This window comes from Rhizophagus irregularis, chromosome 10 (assembly GCF_026210795.1).
Source record: "Rhizophagus irregularis chromosome 10, complete sequence".
NCBI classification, from domain to species: domain Eukaryota; kingdom Fungi; phylum Glomeromycota; class Glomeromycetes; order Glomerales; family Glomeraceae; genus Rhizophagus; species Rhizophagus irregularis.
The window spans coordinates 5,084,455-5,111,863 of NC_089438.1; the positions used below are offsets into that span (position 1 = coordinate 5,084,455).

Genomic DNA, 27,409 nt, shown 5'->3' on the forward strand with positions numbered 1-27,409 from the left:
AACCGATTTACATAGGATTCCGCAGCAAACATATCTCAATAGTAAAAATGGGTATAACACCGTCTAGAGAGGACTTTGTAGCGCTGGAAGGATACGCACAAAAAAGCGAAGAAGAACGAAAAGCAATATTACAAAACGCAGGGATGGAAATAACAGAAGCAGACAAGCATATAGCCTTCTTTCTAGGCTCCGACAACGAAATTTTAGGATGCTTTATTAGAGGTCTCATAACAATTTGTATAGAAAAATTTAACGCACAAAGAACCAAAGAATTTAACCAATACATAGATGAATATAAAACCACAAGCAACGAAATGCTAGCACAAAAACATTTTGAGATGAACGAATGGATACGTCTAAAGGAAGAAGAATGGAACAAAAAAGAAGAATACTACTTCAAACACACTTCCATAAAAGCACACCAAATACAAACGGAATTAGGAACAGTTGACCAAGAAGACAGAGAAAGAATCAAAAGAGAAAAAACTTTGGAAAAATGTAGACAATCTTTAGGCAACTCACTAGAAGAAGACAGCGAAGACGAGAATATCTTAGAAGGAATTTGCGATAATAGCAGCAACACATCCAGTGACGACGCCTCAATGGACAAGACATTCAAGAATAGATATAGAAGTTATAACAAAACATCACCCTCCACAAACAAACACATGGAGAAAAGCACCAATAAAAACACAGAAATGCAGCAACATAACGTAAATGGCAATTTTAAGAATTCAAGAGACCAATCAATTACGATGGCAATAATGGAAGATCACGACATGGGGGATCATTCCAAAAAAAGAAAGGACTCAATGCACCAACCAAAAACGGCGGACGATCTCAAGTATTTCGCGGGACTTTTTACCTGCGCGATCAGGGACCAACAAACAGACCAATCAATAATAGAATTCATCAATGATAATAAATTACTGGAATATCACGTGAACACACTGGGGAGAACGACAAAAAATGGAAACGAATACACTTATGTAGGTTTCTTTACAGAAACAGCGAGAAATAACTTTATCGAAGATGGAAGAACACTTGGCACAATCGGAAAATTCAGAAATTTGGAATGGCTCGACAAAATGCAAACGAAATTAATTATATCAGTCACAGGAATAGACGAAACATATGTAGATTTAAACGAACTCATGCACAAACTAGAACAACGTCTAGGGAGAATAATCGATACGAAAAGTAAAACCAAAACAGGGAAAACAACCAACATGAGGATAGAAATGGAGATAAAATGTACAGAAGAAGAGCTTTTGAACACCTGGGGAATACTAATTAATGGAAAAATGATAAAAATAGAACCAGAAAATTACAAAAATCACGTGATAAAACAAAGAGGAAGAATCAGCGCAAGTATAATGGATATACCCGAAGAAACGAACGAAAAAGAATTAGCTAAACAAATAAAGAAAGCAGGTGCTAGATACTGGTATAAAGCACAAAGCAGGAAGAGAGGCACATACAATATAATCGCATTTTTCAACAATATGGAAGAAAGGAAAATCGCGGTAGGGAAAAAAATAGAAAGCGAAAACCAAATATTTACTTGGTTTTTTCGGACAGGGAATGTCAACAAACACAATTTTCGTGGCTACGACAACGGCAATGATAGAGAAAATCACAATAGGAATAGAGAAATTTTCAATAGACGACAAGATAGTAGAAATACACCCAGATGCGAGATCTGTAAAAGAAATAACCATACAACCGAAGATTGCTTTTTCAATAATAACGGACCTGGAGGAAACAGGAAAGACAGGAATGGAAGAAACCTCGGAAGAGGATGGTACGACAATGAGGGAAATTTCAGATATCAACAATACAACAGAAATTACGACAATGAAAACAGCAGATACGGGGACGACAGAAATCAACAAAGATACACCCATCAGAGAAGATACAACCGTAATAATGATTATCGAAGACATGAAGAAAATGACAATAGAAGATACAACAAGCATACCAGAAACGACCGATACAATTACCAACAATCAAGAAACAACAACAGACAAGAGGACAACGATGACAACAACGATAACAACAACAGCTACAGATACAACGGAAATAGCGGGAAAAACTTTAATGAAAGGAACAGAAGATCTCACTTCCAAAGCGAACGCCGATGGGGCGGACGCTATTGAACGAACAACAGAAATATACAAAAAGAGGAAAGGAGAAAGTGTAGAAGGTGACGAAGAAGAGACAAGAAAGGGAGACGAAAATTTATTAATAACAAACAAAAAAACAAAAACAAAAAACAAGAAAATTTACGAAAATCAAAAACACAAAGAAAACAAACGGGAAAAAAATTCAAAAAACAAATTAAAAATAGGTTGTATAAACGTAAGAGGATTAAACGACACGAAAAAACAAGGCGATATACGAAAATTTCTAGATAAAGAGAAATGGGATATAGCAATAATCACCGAAACAAAACTCAAAGAATCAAAAGGTAAATTTTTGTACAAAGGCTGGGACAAATATGAATGCATAAATAGTAGTTACAACAACGAAAACAACAAGAATGGCATAATAATTTTGATGCAAAAAGATATCAATGACAGAAGATATAAGATAGAGACAATAAATGGTCACGCAATTAAATTAGATTTACTTTTCAAAGGAAAACAGAAGAACATTAGAATTATAGGAATATATAACCCAAACAACGATAAACAGACTACAACCAACATAGAAAAACATTTAACAAAATGGATGAACGAATCGTTAAATTTAGATTATGAAACAGTAATATTAGGAGACTTCAACGAGTCAACAAAGAACAAGAAAAAGCTAAAACCACTAATAAACACAATTAAAAAACATGGCTTACAAGACATTCACGAAAGCTTAACAGCAGCGGAAGATATGCTAGACACATGGAAGAGTGGAGATAATTCATCCAGGATAGATTTTATTTTCGCAAGCGAAAGCTTTAATGAAAACATTATAAGTCATGAAATAATAGATATAGAAGACTTCGAAACAGATCATAAAGCACTAACAGTTAAAGTAGAATTAAAAGAAAAACTAGGAATGAACAAATCAGGATATATGAAAAATATTAAAAAAGAATTAAGACACATAAAACTAGAACAAGAAGATTGGAAAAAAATAGCAGAAGAAGTAGAACTAAGATTAGAAGGATTAGATCAAGCAACAACACAACGACTGGATAGAGAAAACACTTGGGACACTATAGTAGAAATATACGACGAAGAAAAAAATAAACAAATAACAGAAATCAAGAATAAAAAAGAAAAACTGAAAAAAGAAAGAGATGAACATATAACAAGAACAAACGAAGAAAGATTAGAAGAACTAATAACAGAATATGAAAACCTAGAAAAGATAGACGCGATAGAACATGGAATCAGCAAATTAACGGATAAAGTAGTTAATTACTTATGGCATGATAGGAAAAGTTCTCAATATATATATAGTTTCAAAAAATTCGAAGAGAAACTAATAATAGAAAAATGGGGAACAACGGATACAGGAAAACACAATGCAGTTAAAATAGGTAAACTAATCAATATACACGATAGACTAGAAAAAAGAATAGAACACGCAATCACGATAGACAAACTAAGAACACACAGTAACCGACAAGAACTAAAAGAAAGGAAAAAGAAAAGAGCAGAAATTATGAGGAGTTTATACGAAGAAATTAATAGCCTAAATATAGAAATAAATATAAGAAAACGTGAGATCTATCTAGAAGAAGACATTGGAAAAATGTTAAATAGAATTTTAGAAAAGAAAAGAGAGAAAATAAATATGACAGGTTTAGTGATAAAAGAAAATGGGAAAATCATGATAGAAAAAGATCAAAATAAAATAAAGGAAAAAGTACTCAAACACAATAAAGAATGGACAAAGAAAAGAGAAATTAACCTAGACGAATTAGAATACGATCCAGATTGGAGAGAAATATATGCACCAAAAGATGATATAAACGAAGAGACGTACAAAAATTTGATGACACCGATAAAAATGGAAGAATTAGAGAAAGTTTTACAAAATCTAAAAACAAACAAAGCGCCAGGACTGAGCGGTATAACTTATGACTTTTGGAAGAAAAGCGGACATTTAACGAGAAGCTTATTATTAGAAATTATTAATGATAGCATGTGTAAAGAGAACGTAACGAATGAATGGAAAAAAGGTGTCATATACCCGATCAACAAAACTACACGCTCAAATTGGAATCAAGATCTGAATTTGACAAGACCAATAGTGCTTTTAGAAACGGCAAGGAAGATCTGGTTCAAAATATTAGTCAATAGATTGAGCGAAATTTTAACTAAAGAACAGATACTGATGAATACGAATTTCGCAGCACTAAAAAATGAAAGTACATTAGAACCAATTAAAATAATTCAAGCAATAATTGAGGACGCCAATAATTACAAAAAAGAAGCCTGGATATTGTTGATGGATATATCCAAAGCCTACGATTCGGTAAACACATCAATGTTGAAAAAAAGCCTAGAAAGAATTAAATTACCGGACAAATTTATTAATATAGTTATGGATGTGAGCCTAAATAGATTCAACAGAGTTTTAGTGAATAATGAACTAACAGAGGAATACCATGTGGAAGATGGTATAGACCAAGGCGAAGTATGGTCGCCCATACTCTGGAGAATTTTTTACGATCCACTTTTAAGCAGGCTAAACGAAATGAGGGAGGAATCAGGGTACAATTTTTATGAAGAAAAACTAATAGATAAAAATAAAGACATAAAAGAAACCCTAGAGATATCAATTAATGTTACGGCATTTATGGATGACACGACGCTAATTAGCAAGAATAAAGAACAATTAGAACGCATGATCGAGATTTGTCATCAATTTTTTAATATTAATGATGTTAAAGCAAACGTATCCAAATATGAACTTATAAAAATCAACAATGAAAAAGAAGATTTAATCATAGAAGGGGAAGCGATTAAAACAAATAACGAAGAAGGAAATCGGTATCTAGGAATATTTTTCCGACACGATAATAAAAGAGAGATCTATAAAAAGAAAATAACATCGATAATTAATAATGCTTGTAACATATTTAACTGGAAACGACTCAATGAAAAACAAATCATCGCAGTTTGGAATATTGTAATAATGCCGAGAATAGAGTATCAACTAGCCGCAATTATTTTAAAAAAATGGGAATGTGATAAATTAATGACAAGAATTAATATGATCATAAAGAAAAGAGCAGGGCTAGCAAAAACAACTCCTAATTTCATAATTTACGAGAAAGATATTTTAGGAGTTAAACATATTTATGACCTACAGATGGAAATGTTATGTAAGAATTTGTTATATCAAGCGAACGGGAATAACAATTTAAACATTCTATTCAAAATTAAAATGATACAAGAACAAAAAAAGTTATGGACCTCGAGATGTCCTGGGGAATTAGAAATTAAGAATTATAGGAAAAACAATTGGATCATATCAGCATTAAAAGCGTTAAATAACGAAAAAATAAAAATTTGTAATCATGAAACGAAAGATTTTAATGAAAATCACAGAATACAAGGAGGGAAGACAGATTTAATAGACTTAATCGAAGGAAAAGAATTCGTGACAAGTGCACAATCAAGAAAATCGAAAAACATAATATTTTTAGAAGACATCCTGGAGGCGGATGGTATTACGCTATTAAAATGGAAGCATTTATGTAAGGAACAAGGACTGAACATGAAAGGTAAAATACCGAAATGGTTCAAAAATTTAGAACATAAATTATTAGAAGATGAAAGTGGACAAGTAAGGAAAATAAAAAATGAATTCGTAGGACAATCATACAAAGAAAGCATCCATGTTAACCTGTTTGATGAAAACGAAAAACAAGATAAAAATAGTATTATAACTTGGAACGTCGAAGGTGAATTTCCGATATTTAGTATAGACAGAAAAAGATCGCAGAGCAAAAAATATAAAAGAATAGGTACACATTTAATACTAGTCGGAGACCATTACGACCTACACAATTCACCACGATTAGAAGAATGCAAAGGATGCCACAGAAATATTAGTAAAAAAAAGGGGAACAATGAATGTTTAATATATATAGAAAATGAAATAAGCAGGAAAATAGACAAAAGAAAAGAAGATAATGATATCAAACCTTACGAAACTTTAAAGAACATAATTAAGAAAAATGAATGGCTAAGATCTTACACAATAGAAGAAAAAAGAGACGAGCTATATAATAAAAAGATAGAATTAATAGATAAGATAATTAAAACGAACGAAGAAAATTTTATAGATTTAATCAAAAATAGCATTTTTGAAGAGAACGAACTAAATTTGGAAACAAAACAGAGATTCTGCCTCTTAATAGACATTAATAAAAGGAAATGGGATATAAATGACGATGGTAAAAGAATTTATAGTTATAATGTAATTTGGAAAATTTTTGTACTAGATTATAAAGGAAATACAAATGAAGAATTGATATTTTTAGCGAATCATGAGTGTAACAACGAAAATGAATTTAAAGTTATTTTACGAAGTATAATTTTAGGAATTTTGCTAATCAGAGAGAATAGCGAATTAATCTTGGGAATTAATGAGAAAGTTAATAGATTAATATTTGAATTTATTAACAATCTTAGTAATAGAAAAAAGATAGATAGTGAATTTTATCTTGAACTTTTATTTTTAGAGGAATTTTTAGAAACAAATAATATTGAATTAATAGAAGAAAATGAAAAAATATATAGAATTATAAAGGAAAAAAGAAAAGAGATGCAAGAAATGATAAAAAATAAGAATATAATCAATAAGGTAAAATATAATTTTGAACTAATAGATGAAGGCTTAACAACGAATGAATACAATTTAATTTGGAATAATAGATTAATAAAAGGAGGATTTCGTTCGTGGAGAAAAGCAATAACAAATGCAATGTGGAAAAACGAAATTTTGAATAGTGAAAAATTGGAAGATCTATTCATGTATAATTATAGAAAAGAATTTGATTGGATCACAAGCTTAGAATTTATCAGCAACAGAGTAGAATTTTCACAAAGACAATGCGGTGATAAAGACACGATCGATCGTTCATACAGAATCAAAAATTTGCTCAAAGAACAACCCACATATAAAACTTTATATAGAAGAAATACTAATAAAATAGATACAGACAAATGTATAAGATGTGGGAAAATAGAACAAGAAGACTGGGAACATATATGGACATGTGAAGACAACGAATTCTCAGTCGATGAAATTATAAGAGAATCACCATACAAATTTGAGAAAATTCTTTACGAATCCAACCAAAGCGAAGAATTAGATATTATAAGAAATTATATTTGTGAATTTATTAATATAATTGAAAGTCCATCAAATATTTTACTAGGGAAAGGTAGAAAATGGGAAATGATTAGAGGAATTTATAACAACAAATTCAATGATTTATCAAAAGAAAAGAAAGTCAAAGATCTGATCAAAAAGCTCTGGATTTTTACATACGAAGAATTAAAGAAACGCATATGGATTCCGCGATGCGAAGAAATAAAAAGATTGGAAGAAAAAGCTCAAATAAAAAAATCAGATTTACGGAGGAAAAGAGACGAAAAAGAAGAAGAACGAGATTTACAATTAGAAATAATAAAAAAACAAAAAACAAAAGAAAAACTAAAAGAAAAAATTAAAAAAACAAAAATAAAAAATCAAATTAGTTTAGTAACGTTAGATAAAATGAAAGGATCAATTACAGATGGTAATAATATAGCTAGATCTTGGGATACAATTATTAAGTTAGCGAATAGTTTAATTTAGACTTAGTATAGATAAATTTAGTTATAGTTCGATATATACTTAGTTATAGGGTTTGATTTATTTCAAGCTCTAGGTGTTTAAATTTAATTATGTATTTAATGATTAAATATAATTAATAAACGCGTTACTATTTTAAAAAAAAAAAAAAAAAAAAAAAGATTAATAAGCGTTCCAGTTGGTACAATATTAGACATATTGTATCACGAAGAATGGATAAATGGGGAAGAAATTTCTTTTTCGAGAGTTTGATATAAATAAGGGGTAAGGTCGCACAGATTAATTATTTCAAAGTCACATGATTCCGATTGTTACGTTTTTTTTTACAAAGAAACCTGAAACTTTATTGATTATTTTATAGAAAAATGCTAGAGAAGCAAATGAAATGTATGATGCTATCAAAGAGAGGGAGTACGCGGATCCTAGGCCATTTAATGCGAGTCCCAGCATCAAGTTATTTCTTTGCTCTCTCACGTTTACGAAAAATATCTAGAGCTAATTTGTTTCTATTGCTAATATTTCTAATTACAAGATTCTCATCCCTATACTCTTTTTCTACACTAGATTTTCGAAATAAATTATTCCACCCATGTCTAGCCAAGACATCATCTTTTTATACAATTTGATCAATCTTGGAATATGCTTTTGGGGAAAATTATGTTAATATGAATACATCATGAAATCTGATCAACAGCTTCTCCTTAATTTAACAATAAAGAATTTAACATTATTCATAATCCGTATGTAAAGATCATTAAGGGGCTATACATAATTTTGAGAATGTGTGAGAAAGTTTGAGAACAAATAATTATTTTGCACAATTACTTGTTCCTGTGATACATGTAATGATTATTATAATATTACTGCATATTTATTATCAAGCTACAATAAATTTGATCGAAAAAATAATAGTAAACACTTTGCTGCACACAATCTCATTGCTCATTCTATGTGAAAAAATTATAAAATGTCTGGTAAATTTGCACCATTGCTTTATTGATCAAATTACTTGAGAATATTCATATCGCTTATAAATTCCTTCCACCACCTTCTTACACCTTTTGCAATACAGATGTGAATGATAATTGCATTCCTTACAAATCTTACATCTATACTTCCATCTCCTAAATATATGCCATTTTTCAAAGTGGTTTTACCCTCCCTTGATCTGTCAATTTGCAGAAGATGACTTATCATAATAGCTTTTCCCGATAGCATATCCTATTAGTTTTCTTTTTTCAAATATATATAAGAAAAAAAATAATAAAGTCAAAAAATTTAATTAATAAAGCTGAAATATGTACCATGCCAGATAATTGTGAAGACTTTTCTCACTTAACACAGGTCGAAGGAGCACCATTGTCCAAAATTTAAAAAATGCAAATTCCCTATTTTTCTGGAAAATGGTGGGAAATTATGGAAAATGCTGCATTACACTGAGCAATTTTTTGGAATAGCATTGTTATAACATTGTCTGATTTAGCAAATTTTATGAAAATTTGGGAAAATGCTACATTACACCTCAAATGTAACATTTTGTAACATTTCACAATATTGTCAATTAAAATCAAATTTTGCTTTTTTGTTGTCAAATGGTGTATTTTTATGAAAATTCCGTATTTTGCCATTAATGTAATATCATTGTAACAACATTTCATAACATTGTTATAATTTTTTTTTTTTTTTTTTTTTATGTTTTAGGAGACATCAGCATAGCCGGCTTACCAAAGCTACGTGGAGAGAGCATTACAACACCAGTTGCAGTAATACACTCCTACTGTTAAGCAACAGATAACTAAACAACCTACTCTAATTATTTAGAAGTAACCGGATGTTCATCCCCCCTACCCCCTATATACCACACTGGAAAGACGACCCAAGTTTATATCCATACAAGATAGGTCGAAGTGTAGCAAAGTTTCTGATACAGTTATGCTACCCACTAGCGCCTGTCAGAAGTGAGTAACCACTCACGTACAGCAGATATAATGGAGCAGATATCTAGAAGTCCTTTCATGATGGTTAGCTTAGAGGTACTGCAATACTAAGACTACTAATATGGTCTCACCCAAAGCCCACTACAGGCCGCGATTACTATACCAGCCCACCATAGTTGTAAATCCCTGGTAGTATAGCAGTGACTATCAGGACAGTAAGCTACTCATCAGCAAGTTTGAAAAGTGTTGATTCACACCAATATACGTGTTGATCAACACTAGCTAGTTGTTCAACACGATTTACAATATTAATCAACATCTGTATACTAGAGTTTACCAACACATAATGTTAATATACGCGTTGTTCAACTCTAATGTATAGTTCAACACATTATGCATTGTTGTTCAACACGCTGTATATTAACACATACTATATATATATACGACTATTCTAATTAAATTAAATTATATTTATTTTTACTCACCTTAGGAATCGAACTAAACACCTCCTTATACTATTAATTATCTCACGATCTAACCACTGTACTATTTAATTTAAGTATATATTATATATATTAAAATTAATATTTAAAAAAATATTATTTCGGCAATACTAAGCATTGTGTAATGTACTCTATATTACGAGTATCACGTGATAATAGATTATCGCTGCAGACTGCGGTATGGCGAAAAAAAAATTAAGCTTTTTTTAGCAAAGCTTAATTTCTTTTTTTTCGCTCTTTCTTTCCTTCCCTTTCTCTTTCATTATCTCCTTTCCTTTTTGCTTTCCCCTTCTCTTTCTCTTTCATTATCCCCTTTCCTTTTTGCTCTCCCCTTCTCTTTTTCTTTCATTATCCCCTTTCCTTTTTGCTCTCCCCTTCTCTCTCTCTTTCGTTATCCCCTCCCTTTTCGTTCCTCCTTTTCCTTTTCGTTCTGCCCTTCCAACTCCCGTAAAATGAGCTTTTCCCGGATCCATTCACCAGAAATGTAGATAATTTGATAAATTCCGTAATATAAGGTTATTAATTCCAAAGATATAAGCCTTTTACGGAAAAAGTTGCTTTTTTTACAAACTTTTGGTGAGTTTCACAATGAAACGTTGTGAAACTATTTTTCATTTTTTAACGAAATGTTATTTAACGTTTTGAAATAGTTTTCTTTTAATCGGAACGTTTTTTAATGTTCTGAAATATATTTTTTTACTCTTTTTTAATCAGAATGTTGGTTAACGTTCCAATTTTTTATTTTTTTCATTTTTTAGTGAAACGTTTTTTAACGTTTCATATTATTTTTTATTTTTTTAATCAGAACGTTGGTTAACGTTCCGATTTTTTATTTTTTTCATTTTTTAGCAAAACGTTTTTTAACGTTTCATATTATTTTTTTTTTCATTTTTTTTAATCGGAACGTTGGTTAACGTTCTGATTTTTTTATTTTTCATTTTTTTTTAACAAAACGTTTTTTAACGTTTCAAAAATAAATTTTTTTTTCATTTTTTTTAATCGGAACGTTTGCTAACGTTCCAATTTTTTTATTTTTTCATTTTTTTAACGAAACGTTTTTTAACGTTTCGAAAATACATTTTTTTTTCATTTTTCTTAATCGGAACGTTGGCTAACATTCTGATTTTTTTTGTATTTTATTTTTTTACGAAACGTTTTTTAACGTTTTGAAACTTTTTTTTGATTTTTTTATTTTTTTCTTTTTTTAACGAAACGTTTTTTAATGTTTTGTAATATTATTTTTTTTTCATATTTCTTTAATTGGAACGTTGGCTAATGTCCTGATTTTTTTTTATTTCATTTTTTAACGAAACATTTATTAACGTTTCGTAATATAATTTTTTTTAATTTTTTTCAATCAGAACGTTGGCCTAACGTTCCAATTTTTTTTTATTACATTTTTTAACGAAACGCATATTAACATTTCGTAATTTTTTTTCATTTTTTTTTTCCTTTCTTCTTTTAGGTCAGCGGGTGGACTTCCAAGTTCCGAAGAACAGAAAACTAAGATTCGTAAGATAAGTACGAATCTTGGTTTAATTTTTTTTCTTTTTTTTTTTAATATTATTAATGAATGGTTACTAATAACTGTTCTTTTCTTTTTTTTAGGTTTCGGGCGGGCTTCCTGGTTCCGAAGAATGGAAAAGAACCAAGATTCATAAGTATATACGAATCTTGGTTTTGGTTTTTTTCTTTTTAATATTATGAACAGTTTCTAACCGTTCCTTTCTTTGATTTTTTAGGTTTCGGGTAGACTTCTGAAGATCGGAAGAAGAGGAACCAAGATTCGTAAGTACATACGAATCTTGGTTTATTTTTTTAATTTTTTTTTTAATATTAATGAACGGTTACTAATAACCGTCTTTCTTTTTTTTAGGATCGGGTGGGCTTTCTGGTTCCGAAGAACGGAAAAGAACTAAGATTCGTAAGTACGAGTACCACTAGTCGAAAAAGGACAATTCGGCCTAAATTTGACCAGGTCGAATATAGGTCGAATAATGGTCTAACCTGTGTCAAATTGAGGTCGAATTTTCGGGCGCATTTAGGGTGCCAATCGTCCCAAATTCGGACTAATTATTCGACCATTATTTAGGTTTAAATTGACCAATATTCGACCTTAAAACTTTAAGCCGAATTATGGTCTAATAACAACCCATTTATTTATGAATTTATTTTGATTTTTTTTATCAAATTTATTAAATAAATGTATTTATTAATGCTTAAATACTTTATAATTATATTATTATTATTGCATCTATCTAATTTACAAAAAATATTGCTAATTCAAATACAATCCCACAATTACATGATTCATGTATTCGTATATACGAATCTTTGATTGTTCTTTAGCAATCCACCCGAACCTATAAAAAAAAGAGAAGAACGGTTAGTAACCGTTCATAATATTAAAAAAAATAAGAAAAAAAACCAAGATTCGTACTTACTTACGAATCTTTGGTTTTTTCCGTTCTTCAGAAGACACCTGAGACACCCGAGACCTAAAAAGAAAAGAAAAGAACGGTTATTAGTAACCGTTCATAATAATATTAAAAAATAAATCAAAAAAATAAACCAAGATTCGTACTTACGAATCTTGGTTCTTCTTTTCCCGAAGGTCAGAAGCCCACTCCACCCAATCCTAAAAAAAAGAAAGAACGGTTATTAGTAACCGTTCATTAATATTGAAAAAAAAATCAAAAAAAAATAAACCAAGATTCGTACTTACGAATCTTGGTTCCTCTTTTCCCAAAGGTCAGAAGCCCACCCGATCCTAAAAAAAGAAAGAACGGTTATTAGTAACCGTTCGTAATATTAAAAAAAAAAATTAAAAAAAAATAAACCAAGATTCGTACTTACGAATCTTGGTTCTTCTTTTCCCGAAGGTGGAAGCCCACTCCACCCGATCCTAAAAAAAGAAAGAACGGTTATTAGTAACCGTTCATTAATATTGAAAAAAAAATCAAAAAAATAAACCAAGATTCGTACTTACGAATCTTGGTTCCTCTTTTCCCAAAGGTCAGAAGCCCACCCGATCCTAAAAAAAGAAAGAACGGTTATTAGTAACTGTTCGTAATATTAAAAAAAAAAATTAAAAAAATAAACCAAGATTCGTACTTACGAATCTTGGTTCTTCTTTTCCCGAAGGTCGGAAGCCCACTCCACCCGATCCTAAAAAAAAGAAAGAACGGTTATTAGTAACCGTTCATTAATATTGAAAAAAAAAATCAAAAAAAAATAAACCAAGATTCGTACTTACGAATCTTGGTTCCTCTTTTCCCAAAGGTCAGAAGCCCACCCGATCCTAAAAAAAGAAAGAACGGTTATTAGTAACTGTTCGTAATATTAAAAAAAAAATTAAAAAAATAAACCAAGATTCGTACTTACGAATCTTGGTTCTTCTTTTCCCGAAGGTCGGGAAGCCCACTCCACCCGATCCTAAAAAAGAAAGAACGGTTATTAGTAACCGTTCATTAATATTAAAAAAAAAAATTAAAAAAATTAAACCAAGATTCGTACTTACGAATCTTGGTTTTTCCACACAAAAGCCCGCCCGAACCTATAAAAAGAAAGGAACGGTTAGTAAACCGTTCCAAAATGATAAAAAAAAATAAAAATAAAAAATATATAAAGATTCGTACTGTACTTACGAATCTTTATCTTTTGGGTTTTCGTTCTTCAGAAGCCCACCCGAACCTAAAAAAAAAAAGAAAGAATGGTTAGTAAACCATTCATAATAATAATAAATAAAAAAAAGATTAAAGATTCGTACTTACGAATCTTTGGGTTTTCGTTCTTCGGAAGCCCACCCGAACCTATAAAAAAAAAGAAAGAATGGTTAGTAAACCATTCGTAATAATAATAAATAAATAAAAGATTAAAGATTCGTACTTACGAATCTTTGGGTTTTCGTTCTTCGGAAGCCCACCCGATCCTAAAAAAAAGAAAAGAACGGTTATTAGTAAACCGTTCATATATTAAAAAAAACAAAAAAATTAAACCAAGATTCGTACTTACTTACGAATCTTGGTTTCTTGGTTTTCCTTTCTTCGGAAGCCCGCCAGATCCTAAAAAGAAAGAACGGTTAGAACCGTTCATATATTAAAAAAACAAAAAAATTAAACCAAGATTCGTACTTACTTACGAATCTTGGTTTCTTGGTTTTCCTTTCTTCGGAAGCCCACCAGATCCTAAAAAAGAAAGAACGGTTATTAGTAACCGTTCGTAATATTTTTTAAAAACAATAAAAAAAAAATCCAAGATTCTTACGAATCTTGGAATTTTCCCGTTCTTCGGAACACGGAAGCCCATCCGATCCTAAAAAAAAAGAAAAAGAACGGTTATTAGTAACCGTTCATAATATTAAAAAAAAATAAAAAAAAATAAGATTCGTACGTAAATCTTTGGGTTTTCGTTCTTCGGAAGCCCTCCCGAACCTATAAAAAAAAATACAAGAACGGTTAGTAAACCGTTCGTAATAATAAAAAAATAACAAAAATAAATTAAAGATTCGTACTTACGAATCTTTGGGTTTTCCGTTCTTCGGAAGCCCACCCGAACCTAAAAAAAAAAGAAAGAACGGTTAGTAAACCGTTCATAACAATAATATTTAAAAAAAACAAAAAAAAAAAAAAAATATTTGATTCGTAATACAATACTTATGAATCTTAAAATACTCTTTCGGAAATCCATCTCCTTTCGTTTTACCCTTCCCCTTTCGTTTTCCTCTTTCGTTTTCCCCTTTCGTTTCACCCTTTCGTTTTCCCCTTTCGTTTTACCCTTTCGTTTTCCCCTTTCTTTTCCGTTTTCCTTTTCCTTTCGTTTTACCCTATCCCTTTCGTTTTTAGCTTCCCCTTTCGTTTTTAGCTTCCCCTTTCATTTTTTCGCTTCCCCTTTCGTTTTTAGCTTCCCCTTTCATTTTTTCGCTTCCCCTTTCATTTTTCGCTTCCCCTCTCATTTTCTCTTCCCCTTTCATTTTCACTTCCTCTTGAAACCTATAAAAAAACAAGAACGGCTGGTAAACCGTTCTATAATATTAAAAAAAATCCACTATTCGTAATAATACTTACGAATCTCAGTCACGTCTTGGATCTACAAAAGCAAAAAATGAAAACGTTAGTAAAACGTTTCGTTAAAAAACAACAAAATAAAATTTGAAGGTATATATATACCTTCGAAATAGGAGTCCGGCCTTCTAAATGGGTGTCTTGGACCTACTGTACAAAAGAAAAAAAACTGAGGGACGAAGGGAAAGGGGAAAGGGGAAAAGGATAAGAAAAGTAAAGGGACGAAGGGAAGTAAAAGGAGGGAAAGAGGAACGAAGGGAAAGGGGAAGGGAAAGAAAGAAAATTAAAAAAAGTTTAAAAAAAAATGCAATAAGATGATCCTTTTTTAAACTTTTAATACGCGTAACGCGTAACGCGTAACGTTTATTCAACAAGGTTGAATATATGTCTAATCGTAGATCATTACTAATTGAAGTCGAATTTTTTAATTTTAGTCGAATATAGGCCGAATTGTATTAAGGCTGAATATTCCTTTTTCGACTAGTGTACGAATCTTGGTTTTTATTTTTTTTATTATTATTTTGGAATGGTCTACTAACCGTTCTTTTCTTTTTTTTATAGGTTCGGGTAGGCTTTAGACAAACAAAGAAATTAAGATTTGTAAGTACGAATCTTGATTTTTGTTTTTTTGTTATTATTACGAAAGGTTTACTAACCGTTCTTTTCTTTTTTATAGGTTCGGATGGACTTCAAACAAATGGGAGAACTAAGATTCGTAAGTACAAGTATGAATCTTAGTTTTTTATTATTATTTTGGAACGGTTTACTAACCGTTCTTTTTTTTTTTATAGGTAAGGTTGCTTGCCGAAACCTGTTTGGCTTAATGCCGAAAGGTGAAACCTCTTATATAGTGCTGAAACGCCGAAACGCCGAAACTGCGAAACCTGTCAAAATTGCGAAACTGCCGAAATATGCCGAAACCTCTATAATAGGTTTCTCCGTAGTTTCGGCATAGTTGATCATAAGATTTGCATATAGTTACGCCAAGTTACACCAATTAATAATATAATTTAGATGATCAAATAATCTACAGATAAAAGATTAAACTTCAATATTTTACCGTCGTCTTAGTTCTTTTAAGCTTTTATCTAGTGTTAGAATTTTCATTTCTAACTCCCATATTAATATTATGATATTACACATTTTTACAGTTTTTTTTTAAGGTTTATATTCATTAAAGGAAAATGCGTAACATGCATTTAATAAACCCAATTCCGTCATCTCCTTTAACACTGAACTAAAGTTTCTTTTACTTTCTTCCATTTTCTTAATAATAATATTAATAATAAACTGTTTCAAATGACTGATCACATAGAAGATTCACCTATTAAAATGAAAAATAGAGGAGGTCGGCCACCTAATAGCATTTGGGAAGATATTAATAAAGGAGAAGCTGTTGGTTCTGGCAAATTTGCCGCCTCCTGCAAGTACTGTAAGAATACATGGTCACGCGGTGAAGTTTCAAAGCTCGAAGAGCATCTTTCAAACCATTGTCCAGATGCGCCAGCAGCAGTTGTTAGAAGGTATATGACTAAAGTAATGGAACGGCAAGATAAGTCCAAGTCATCCAAAAAAAGAAAATACTCTGAAGGTCAAAGTAACATGGATGATTACCATGATTCAACAGAGCTTAACGAACAAAGATGTACACGAATTAATCGTGCATTAGTTAAATTTTTTATTGTGTGCGGAATTGCGTTTAGAGTAGTGGAACATCTCTTTTTCATCAATTTTATAAAAGAGCTTAATGCCGGGTACAATACACCAACAAGGGAAGTATTAGTAAATCAACTACTTGAACGTGAATTAGCTCAAGTGAACTTCAAAGTTAATTCTGAGCTTGAAAAGGAAACGAATTTAACGTTAGGTTTGTTAAATTAAATAGGCTATCATACGTCATTTTTATTTAATCTTACTTACTATATAATATTAATTTATAATTTAGCCTTTGATGGTTGGACGTCTGGTACACATCGTTCAATTTGGAACTTCATTGTAATGACTCCGTCGCGTAAAGAATATCTTTATCAACTTTCTGATTTGTCTGAAAATTCGCACACTGCAGAATATCTAGTTACGGTAATTGAAAAGGTTATAGAAGGTATTGGAGAAGATCAAATATGTGCTGTAGTTTCTGATAATGTGGCCAATGTTCGTAATGCACGAAAAATTATACATGAGAATCATCCAAAGATTGAGAATGTGCGATGCGTTGCACATTCTATCAATTTAATTGCATGCGACATCGTCAAGGAGAAGTTTGGGAAACGTTTATTAAAACGTGTTAATATTTTGACAACCTTTTTTAGAAGTTCTCATCAGGCTAATGCAAAACTTGCTCAAATAATTAAAGAAAAAGGAATTAGTGGAGGAGGATTAAAATTATATTGCAAGACACGCTGGACTACTGCTAGTGAATCCGTAAATTCAGTAATAAATTTGGAATCAGCACTAGAAGAAATGGCCAGCGATCACGATAAAGTGCTAACAAATGATAAAATAAAACCGATTATTCAATCGAGAAATTTTTTTTCAAATTTATGAGTTCTTGGATTTGTTCTGGATCCTCTAAGAAAAGCGGTACTTTCATTAGAATCGAGAAGAGCTACACTTGCAGATTGTTTCCTGAGCTTGGCAAAACTTGCAGCTACATTAAAAAAGTTACCCAAATCATTAAATCCTGCATTCCGAAGTTATTGTATCAAAGTAATAAATGAAAGATTTGATGAGTTCGATGATGATAAGTATATTACTTGTTTTTTTATGGATCCCAGATTTAGAAACGCGCCACTTAAAAAATGCGCTCTCATGAGAATTATCAAATGTGCAGCTTCAATCGGGAAAAATTTAGGTTTCGACTGTTACGAAGCTGAAACTTTATGTGATCAAATACAGAAATATATTAATGAGCAAGAGCCATTTGACCTAGATATCGGTTTTGCTAAAGATAATCCCGTGAATTGGTGGAAATATATTAATACCGAACCAGAACCAGATGTCCTGCCAAGAATTGCAAGTTATCTATTTGCAATATGTCCTAACTCAGCAACTTGCGAACGTGGATTTTCGACTTTAGGATGGCTATTTCATAAACGTCGCTTAAATCTTAATGTGGATAAACTAGAATCCATGTGCAAATTAATTTTGTATTGGAAATCCAATTCAAAAACTGAACTTGGATTTTATGGAATTGATCAAAAAAGAATACTCATCTTAGTGATGATGAGATCAATATACGTATTGCAGAAGCTTTTGCAGAAGATGACGATGAGGAATATAATGAGGAGCAAGCTTCTACTCAGAGATTAACTACAAGCGGCGAAACAATACCCGAAGACAATTGCCGTGTAGTAATCAAAAGTCTATGGATTGATCAATTTGTTAATTTATCGCATGATTCAATTACTAGTGAAATCGGCGATATTCCAAGAGATATATTGGATGATTCAGATGAAAATAATGCGGAAGATGATGAAGTTGATGATAGTGGTAATAACAAGAGACCCGGAGAAGGTGACTATGATTATGATATAGATGATGTATTGGTATAGATGACGGTGATAATAATGACGATAATTATGATGATAATGAGGAATAATAATAATGAGAAATAATTACAATAGTTAATCCAATGAGAATTAATTCTAATATCATGTGATTTAAATAATGATACTATTTAGGAAATAAATGATGTAATTATGCAGGGCAAAATATTCGCGATCAAAGTCCAGTTAACATATAATTATGCAGGCAATGCAGGCAATTGTAATTTTATATTATATTTTAAAACATTGCAATTTAATTAAGGAATAAGGATAAGCATATTATATTTTAAAAATAGTGCAATTTAATTAAGGAATAAGGATAAGCATATTATATTTTAAAAATAGTGCAATTTAATTAAGGAATAAGGATAAGCATATTATATTAGAATCAATAAGTTTTAAGGACTTCGTTAATTAAATTTATTACATTAGATCAATAAATTTTAAGAACTGCGTTACAAAAAAAATTTAGAACTGCGTTAATTAAATTTATTACATTAGAATCAAAACTGTGTTTATTTTGTTACAAATACTTTAATTATGTAGAATGTTATTATGTTCATCAGTTCATGTTTTAAACATTATAACGAATTTTAAAATTATTATAAATATTATGAAATTTGAATTTTTTTTTCGCAATTCAAAACCAAATTGTATTTTAATTTTCAAATTGTATTTAATTTTCAAATTTCAAGTTACGAAAAAATCATAAAAATAAAAAATGGCAGCATTAGTACCTTTTGTCCCACCGCCACCACCAGTATTCCAATAGACGATTAACGCAGCTAGGCAATTAATCGCGGAGCGGAGAAACTTACATCAGCAATTCGAAAGAATTGCAAACCGTCATCATGTAAATGCATGGACAATAATAGCAAATAGGGTGTTCGTTGCAACGGGATTTGCAGCGACACCCAGGCAATGCCAAACAAAATGGAATGCCCTCAAACGAGGTTATGAAAACCTCAGTAGGATAATAAATAATAATGATGACGACATTCCTATTATAAGCCCAAATAGTTTTGATAGAGCGTGTTTTGCTGATATGAACGATGAATTCTGGTTACAAACCGGTAATTATTATTAATTATTATTTTAAATTAATTTTATTTAGGCAATTCATTCAATTCATTAATATTTTTATTGGATTTTAGATCTGTTTAGACGAGAGTATCGACGGCAGCATGCTGCGCATGATCGACGTCGATATGAATATAGATTGCGAAGGGAAAGAAGAAGGTCGCGATCTAGGTCTCGATCAAGAAGTAGATCAAGAAGTAGAGATAGAAGATGAGATAGAAGTAGAGATAGAAGACGGGACAGAAGTAGAGATAGAAGAAGAGGTAGAAGCAGGTCCCCACATAGAAGATAAAGATATTATTAAATTTTAATTTTTATTATATTTTTAATCGTGTATTTTATTAGTTTAATATTAAATATTATAAAATAAATATTTACATACAAAAAATCATATTGTCTTTATTCTTATAAATTGTTTAAATGCCGAAACTCTAATTAAATCATATAGAAAGTATTGCCGAAACGCAGAAACAGTTTCGGCAAGTTACAGCAGTTTTGCGATTTTGATAGGTTTTGCAGTTTCAGCATTTCTTGATGATTTCGCGAAACTAGTTTCGGCAGTTTCGCGTATGCCATTCTGCCGAAACCCTCTAGTTTCGGCAAGCAACCTTATTTATAGGTTTATGGGCTTCCAAAGAACGAAAAACCCTGAAGATTTGTAAGATTCGTAAGTACGAGTACGAATCTTTATTTTTTTTTCTTTTTTTGTTTATTATTATAAACGGTTACTAATAACCGTTCGTTCTTTTTTTATAGGATCGGATGGATTTCTGAGTTCTGAAGAACGGAAAAAAAACCAAGATTCATAAGTATGAAACTTGGTTTTATTCTTTTTGTTTTTTTTTTAATTTTATTCTTTAAGAAACGTTCTAACTGAACGTTTTTCTTTTTTTTGTAGATTCAGCCAACCTCCGAGACTTGGAATTTTGGATAACGGTAAGTTTCGTACATTTCGGTACGAAACTTCCTTTTTTTTTTGTTTATTCTTTAAGAAACGTTCTAACTGAATGTTTCCTTTCTTTTTTGCAGGTTCGGTTGCTGGGAATGTAGAAATTCGGAAAATGATAGGTTTTGTAATATTTTTTCGTTACGAAACTTCCATTTTTTTTATTTTTTTTTAATTAGGGGATGTTTACTGACATCTCCATTATCTTTTTTTTTATTAGACTTCGGGATATTTTGAATTCAGGATGTTGATGGGTAGTTTCGCAACAAAATGTTGCGAAACTTCAACAATTTTTAATATAATTACTAATGGTTTCTTTTTTATTTTTGTAGGCTTCGGATCAGACGCTTGGGATAATTAGATCGGTTGGATCATAAGTTTCGTTTAAATCATATTACGAAGCTTTATTTTTTTTAGTTTGAAACATTTTCTAATGTTTCTTTTATTTTTTATAGGTTCAGAGCTTTCAAGTTTCAAGGCATCGATTAGGAGCGTTGAAATTTAAAAATAGTAAGTTTCATTGCGAAACTTTACTATTTTTTTTTATTTTTTACTAATTAAACATTTCTTTCATTTTTTAGGAATAATTATTTTCGAATATTTTTTTTTTATTTAATTATATAGATTTACATTAGACAATATACTGTATATTAATATAATTATCGCGTAGAAAGATCAATTAGTCAAAATCACATTCCCAGTTTCCCACCTTGTTATGGTTGTAACACCATGCCAGGGCGCTATGTCAACAGAAATTTAGTACGTTGATCGCTTAAAAATTCGAGGCAATCCAATTATAACAAGAGGAATTTACATTAGATAATGTATAATGTATTGATACGTATTTTATCATAAATAAATTTACATATTTTATATAATATATATATTAATAATATACAATAAAATCATTGCTTTACGCATTTTTAATATCAATATACGCGTTTTTATACATTGTATACACGTTTTTAAACTATCGTTGTTTTACTGTATGTTGTTTTACATTTAAATTGGTATTGTTTTACGCGTTTTTCAACGTTTTTAGGTGGCGTTGATTGACAAAGAGTTCGTTTCCCTACATTTTTTGGCGTTGAGCAACACATGGCGTTTTTCAACACTTTATACGCATGTTTAAAACTTGCTGATGCTAAGGGTACTGGGATCACTCCTTTATTATAAGTAACCAACCCAGTTACCCAGGGATCACCCACCAGTACGTCAAATTCACTGAAGAATCGAATCTCACTTTAGAACCTTATATACCTGTAAGCCTACGAACATCTCCAATTAGCCTAAACCTATTAAAAGGTAAACTACTGCTAAGACATTACTACACTTGAGACTTTACCATCTATGAGAACCATCTAGCGTAGTAAACCCCACAGTAAAGTTTACTACACCCTTAGTGGTATCGTAGAGTGACCACTAAGACAAGAGCTCACCCAGATGGTATGCAAGTAGTGACCATCCAGACAGAATAATAGGCTTTTCAATGGCCGCATAGGGAATGCTAGAAGGATACTATGACCTTTTGTTGAAATATGCCACCGACCGGTACATACTAATTCACTATGATGCAGTCCAGCCTACACTAATCTCTGTACCTTCATACTATTGGTAGTAATGTCTGCAGTAAAATTCTTTTAATTTTCGTGATCGGTAAAATCGAACCTGTGACCTCACCATACTTAAGCTTCACGAGGGGACTCACGGACTAACCAATGAGCTAAGGGTGATCAACCCATAACATTGTTATAATATTGTCTATTAAAATCTAATTTTGCTTTTTTTTTGTCAAATATTCTGATTTTCTGTCAAATGGTGCATTTTTATGAAAATTTCGCATTTTGCCACCAATGTAATATCATTGTAATAACATTTTATAATATTGTTATAACATTGTCAATTTAAAATCAAATTTTGCTTTTTTTTGTCAAATATTCCCAAATGGTGCATTTTTATGAAAATTTTGCATTTTGCCACCAATGTAATATCATTGTAATAACATTTCATAATATTGTTATAACATTGTCAATTAAAATTGAATTTTACTTTTTTTTTGTCAAATATTCTGATTTTCTGCCAAATGGTGCATTTTTTATGAAAATTTTGCATTTACCACTAATGTAATATCATTGTAACAACATTTCGTAACATTGTTATAATATTGTCAATTAAAAATTAAATTTTGCTTTTTTTTATTTCATAAAATTGCTATAACATTATCAATTAAAATCAAAATTTACTTTTTTTTTATCAAATATTCCAATTTCTAGCAAATGATGTATTTTTATGAAAATTCCACATTTTTTTATCAAATGTTGCATTTTTTAACAAATTTCATATTTTTTTGGTCAAATGTTACATTTTTCATTAAAATGTTGTTTTAATAAAATATTACATTTTTTTGCAATTTGTTGATATTTACTAGAAAAGATGTAATATTTTGCAAAAAATTATATTATTTACTAAAAAAATGCACCATTATCAAACATTATTTACTAAACATTAACAAAATTGTGTCTAACTATCTATTAAAGATAACATGATTTCAATTTTTAAGTGAATTTTTCTTAATCGTGATCTGAAATTAAAATTTACCATAATATTCACTAATTGCTTAATTTTGACTCATGTGATTTTTCTGAATTTCTCCAATAATTATAACAATTATATTAGCAGATGAAAAGTTTAAATAAAGTATATTCAAAGTTTTCAACTTATACAGTTATTTCAAAGTTTTTCCTTTGAAATGTTATTTTCTCTTTAGAAAACATTTTATCAAATATTTCACCTGCCGAAACTATTAATTTATGATTTGCAGATTTTTATTTGATTTAAATCAGAAAATTAGATCGATAATCTTTTCTTTCTTACTTCTACTGGTCCTTAGATGAAATAAAATGAACATTTTTGTCGGATTTTTTTAAAGGAAATATTATACTAAATGTTACTTTTTGATTTGCAAATTTCATGATCTTTTGTTATGAAACAATTTTTTTTTATTAAAAAAATTTAGGAATTTGGCTTCGATATGAAAACCAACTTCCTAGGTAAATTTCGAAAGGAGAAATTTCAAAATTTTATTAAAAAAAAGGAAACTCTTTTTATTTCTTTTTTTTACGAATATCAAGTCTTCAGGTAAGTTTCAAAACAAAAAATTTGAAACTTTTACTAAAAAAAACCTGAATGGCATTTCGAAAGTAAGATTTTGAAAATTTTTTATTTTTCATAGGTCCAGAAGCTGAAGGTATATTTTTGGATTCAATTTCAAAATTTGCAAAACATTACTAGTAATGTTTTGATTTTTTTTTTTAGGTTAAGAAAGTCGAACATGTATATTCTGATCTTTCATTTTGAAGGTAAACTTTAAATTTTTTTCATTTTTGTTTTAATTTAGCAAATATTTCAATTTTCTTTTTTTTTACTTTACGGAAACTTTAAGTTTTCAAGTGATATCATTTCAATATCATTTTAATATCATTTCAATATCGATTTAATATCGATACGATATCGATACGATATCAAAATAAAGTATTATCACTTTGATATCATTTTGATATTAAATCGATATTGAAATGATATCAAAATAAAGTATTATCACTTTGATATCATTTTGATATTAAATCGATATTGAAATGATATTAAAATGATAATAGAAATGATATCGAAACAACATCTTTAAGTTTAATTTAAAGATGTCATTTCGATATCATTTCAATATCGATTTAATATCAGAATGATATCGAAGTGATAATACTTTATTTTGATATCATATCGATATTAAATCGATATTGAAATGATATCAAAATAACATTGAAATAATACCGTTAAGATAAACTTAATGATATCGATTCTATATTGATTAAAAATGGTAAGTTTCTGTAAAGTAGGTTTTGGTTCTCTGGACACCACCTGGACAGATTCTTTTTTGTAGATAGCTTGGGTTTCAATATTCAGCTTTGGAAAACAAACAAAATGGTAAGTTTTAAAGTGTTTGCTTTAAAACTTTTTTAAAAAAAATTTTTTTTTTTTTAGGAACGTTTCTAACATTTCTCTTTATTTATTTATTTTTTTATGTAGAACTTTTGGCTTGATGTAAACGGTAAGTTTTACTTTGTAACTTCTAAAATTTTTTTTTAATACTTATTTTTAACTTCAATTTACCTTCTTTAGGTTCTTGGTGGCGGACAGTTCTTTAATATAGATTTTAGTAAGTTATTTTTTTTTTGTTTTAATTTTCTATTTTAACAAGTTGGTAATAACAGTCCTTCTTTTTCTTTTTTTAGGTTGTTTTTCGGTCTCTTAAACAGCCAGTTCAGGATATTTAAATGCGTGAAAAATTCAGTAAAGAGGAGTTTCTTAGGTTATTTTCAAATCTCTTAAACGTAGAAAATTCAATCAGTTGTCTTTGATTTCATGATCTGGGTTGGACTTTGGTTTGGTAAATTTTGAAGCGAAAGCTTCAAAATCTTACTTAAACCATTTTTTAAAAAAATATCTTTTTTTGTGATAGGTATTAGGCTATTAGCTTCAATCTCTAGATTGGCTTTAATTTTTAGATCGGTAACGGTAAATTTTGATATATCAAAACTTATCAGAATAAACTTCGATCTTTTTTTTAAAAAAAATTTTTTTCTGTCATCTTATTTTGTAGGTATCAACCTTAATTCACCATTCTGGTTCTGATTAGGTAAGTTTAAGTTTCGTTTCAAATTTTTATTAAAATTCTTTTTTTAATTTCATTTTTGCCTTATTCTATAGGTATCGATTTAGATAAGTTTTAACTTTGAAACTTTGAAATTTAAGTAAGTTTCACAGTAAGCTTCATCTTTGAATATCAGGTTGGCTTCTTAGTAATTGAATAAGCAAACTCTTTAAAATATTGTTGAGTGTATCAGGTGTATTCTATAACTGGATAGTTAGAGGAAATCCAATCCAAAAAGTATTGAAAAGTGGGTCTGTATCATCACTCATCACCTATATCACCATATAAAGTATAGGCATGGGTAGCAAAATTATTTCACGATTTGAACGAAGCATAAAGCACTATAGAAAATATTAGTGAAAGGGTAGTAGGTTGTATATTCGTTGCCTTCGCCTGTAAAGTAAAGTTTTGGTAAGTTTCTAAACTTTAAAAAATATACTTTTTTTTAAAGAAACATTGCTAACGTTTCATTTATTTTTTTTAGATTTCGGTTGAACTCTTTAGGTAAAAAACTAAAAAAAACATATTTTTTTTAAAGAAATGGCTAATAACGTTTTTTGTTTTTTTTGTAGATGGCTAGTTCTTCGGGATATTTGGATGTGTGAAAATTTCAGTGAGAAAAGTTTTTTTCTTTATTGTTTTTCTTTTTCATTTCAAAATCTAATAACTTTCATTTTTTTTTCTTTAGGAATCTGGTTGACTTTGGAATTTTGGAAGCGGTTAGTTTCAAAATGTTCATTTGAACATACCTTTCTTTAATTTTTTCTAGGAATCGTTTTAACAATTTTTTTCTTTTTGTGTAAATCTTTTGGTATGGAATTCAAAATGGTAAGTTTTGAAGCGTGTGTTTTGAAACTTTTTAAGTAAAATTTTTTAAATTCTTTTAGGAAACGTTTCTAGTGTTTCTTTTTTTTTTGTAGGATTTCAGTACTTGATTTGAAAAAACAAGAGTAAGTTTCGCTTCAAAACTTTTAAAAAGCAATTTTTTTTAGGAAATATACCTAACGTTTCCTTTTTTTAGGACTTTTAGTTATGGCTTCCTGGACTTTTTGAGAATGAAATGGATGCAAGGTAAGCTAGTGAAAATGTATTTTTTTAATTTTTTTTCGTCAAAAACGTTTACTAACGTTCTTTTTAATTTAATTTTTTTAGTTTAGGAATTTAGGAATTTCAGACTGGTTCCAGTTTCGGGTTTTGGTTTCAGAAACTGAAAAATAATTTTTTTACTTCAGACATATATATGAAACCAAAATTGGTTAATTTTGACCTCTGAAATGGTTGAAATGGTCAAAATGATTTCGACTTGAGCCCCTCCAAAAGTCAAAATGGTCAAAATTACATCATAATCATATATTTTATAGTAAACAATAATATTAAAATTCAAAGTTAACGAACTCCGCATCCAGTGATTTGAATTTTATGATCTTTATACGGTTGGATTCAGCTCATTGAGAGGATTCCAATGATATGTATTTCATATTTGTAGCATCAATATTGACGGAGTTATTCACGTTTAAAATTTGATATTAAATAGTCTTATAATTTTTATAGTAAACAATAATATTAAAATTCAAAGTTAACGAACTCCGCATCCAGTGATTTGAATTTTATGATCTTTACACGGTTGGATTCAGCTCATCGAGAGGATTCCAATGACATGTATTTCATATTTGTAGCATCAATATTGACGGAGTTATTCACGTTTAAATTTTGGTATTAAATAGTCTTATAATTTTTATAGTAAACAATAATTTTAAAATTCAAAGTTAACGATCTCCGCATCCAGTGATTCGATTTTTATGATCTTTATGC

At 29.9% G+C, this 27,409-nt stretch overlaps 3 protein-coding genes across 4 annotated transcripts; 2 read left to right on the top strand and 1 right to left on the bottom strand.

Annotated features, from left to right (window-relative positions):
- Positions 1-47: 47 nt before the first annotated feature.
- On the top strand, positions 48-2,374 carry OCT59_002519 (uncharacterized protein; the record flags this gene model as incomplete). The annotated part of the gene is made up of 3 exons (XM_066144569.1): positions 48-1,526; positions 1,582-2,206; positions 2,367-2,374. 3 exons carry the CDS (start codon positions 48-50, stop codon positions 2,372-2,374), a joined length of 2,112 nt encoding a protein of 703 aa, XP_065995722.1.
- A 4,409-nt stretch (positions 2,375-6,783) lies between these two features.
- OCT59_002520 (uncharacterized protein) lies at positions 6,784-7,821 on the top strand (the record flags this gene model as incomplete). The annotated part of the gene is made up of 1 exon (XM_066144570.1): positions 6,784-7,821. The coding sequence occupies one exon, from the start codon at positions 6,784-6,786 to the stop codon at positions 7,819-7,821; it is 1,038 nt and encodes a 345-aa protein (XP_065995723.1).
- A 4,691-nt stretch (positions 7,822-12,512) lies between these two features.
- On the bottom strand, positions 12,513-14,947 carry OCT59_002521 (uncharacterized protein; the record flags this gene model as incomplete). Of its 2 annotated transcripts, XM_066144571.1 has the most annotated exons (20): positions 12,513-12,516; positions 12,616-12,621; positions 12,703-12,756; positions 12,843-12,896; positions 12,984-13,028; positions 13,115-13,163; positions 13,248-13,292; positions 13,377-13,426; positions 13,515-13,559; positions 13,643-13,693; positions 13,779-13,814; positions 13,906-13,951; positions 14,032-14,070; positions 14,151-14,189; positions 14,273-14,322; positions 14,400-14,445; positions 14,525-14,572; positions 14,651-14,691; positions 14,776-14,815; positions 14,914-14,947. In XM_066144571.1, the coding sequence occupies 20 exons, from the start codon at positions 14,945-14,947 to the stop codon at positions 12,513-12,515; spliced, it is 822 nt and encodes a 273-aa protein (XP_065995724.1). The 2 variants fall into 2 exon arrangements, with proteins under 2 accessions (XP_065995724.1, XP_065995725.1); XM_066144572.1 differs by lacking the exons at positions 12,513-12,516; positions 13,779-13,814; positions 13,906-13,951 and having other exon boundaries at positions 12,569-12,621; positions 12,847-12,896; positions 13,511-13,559.
- Positions 14,948-27,409: the final 12,462 nt, after the last annotated feature.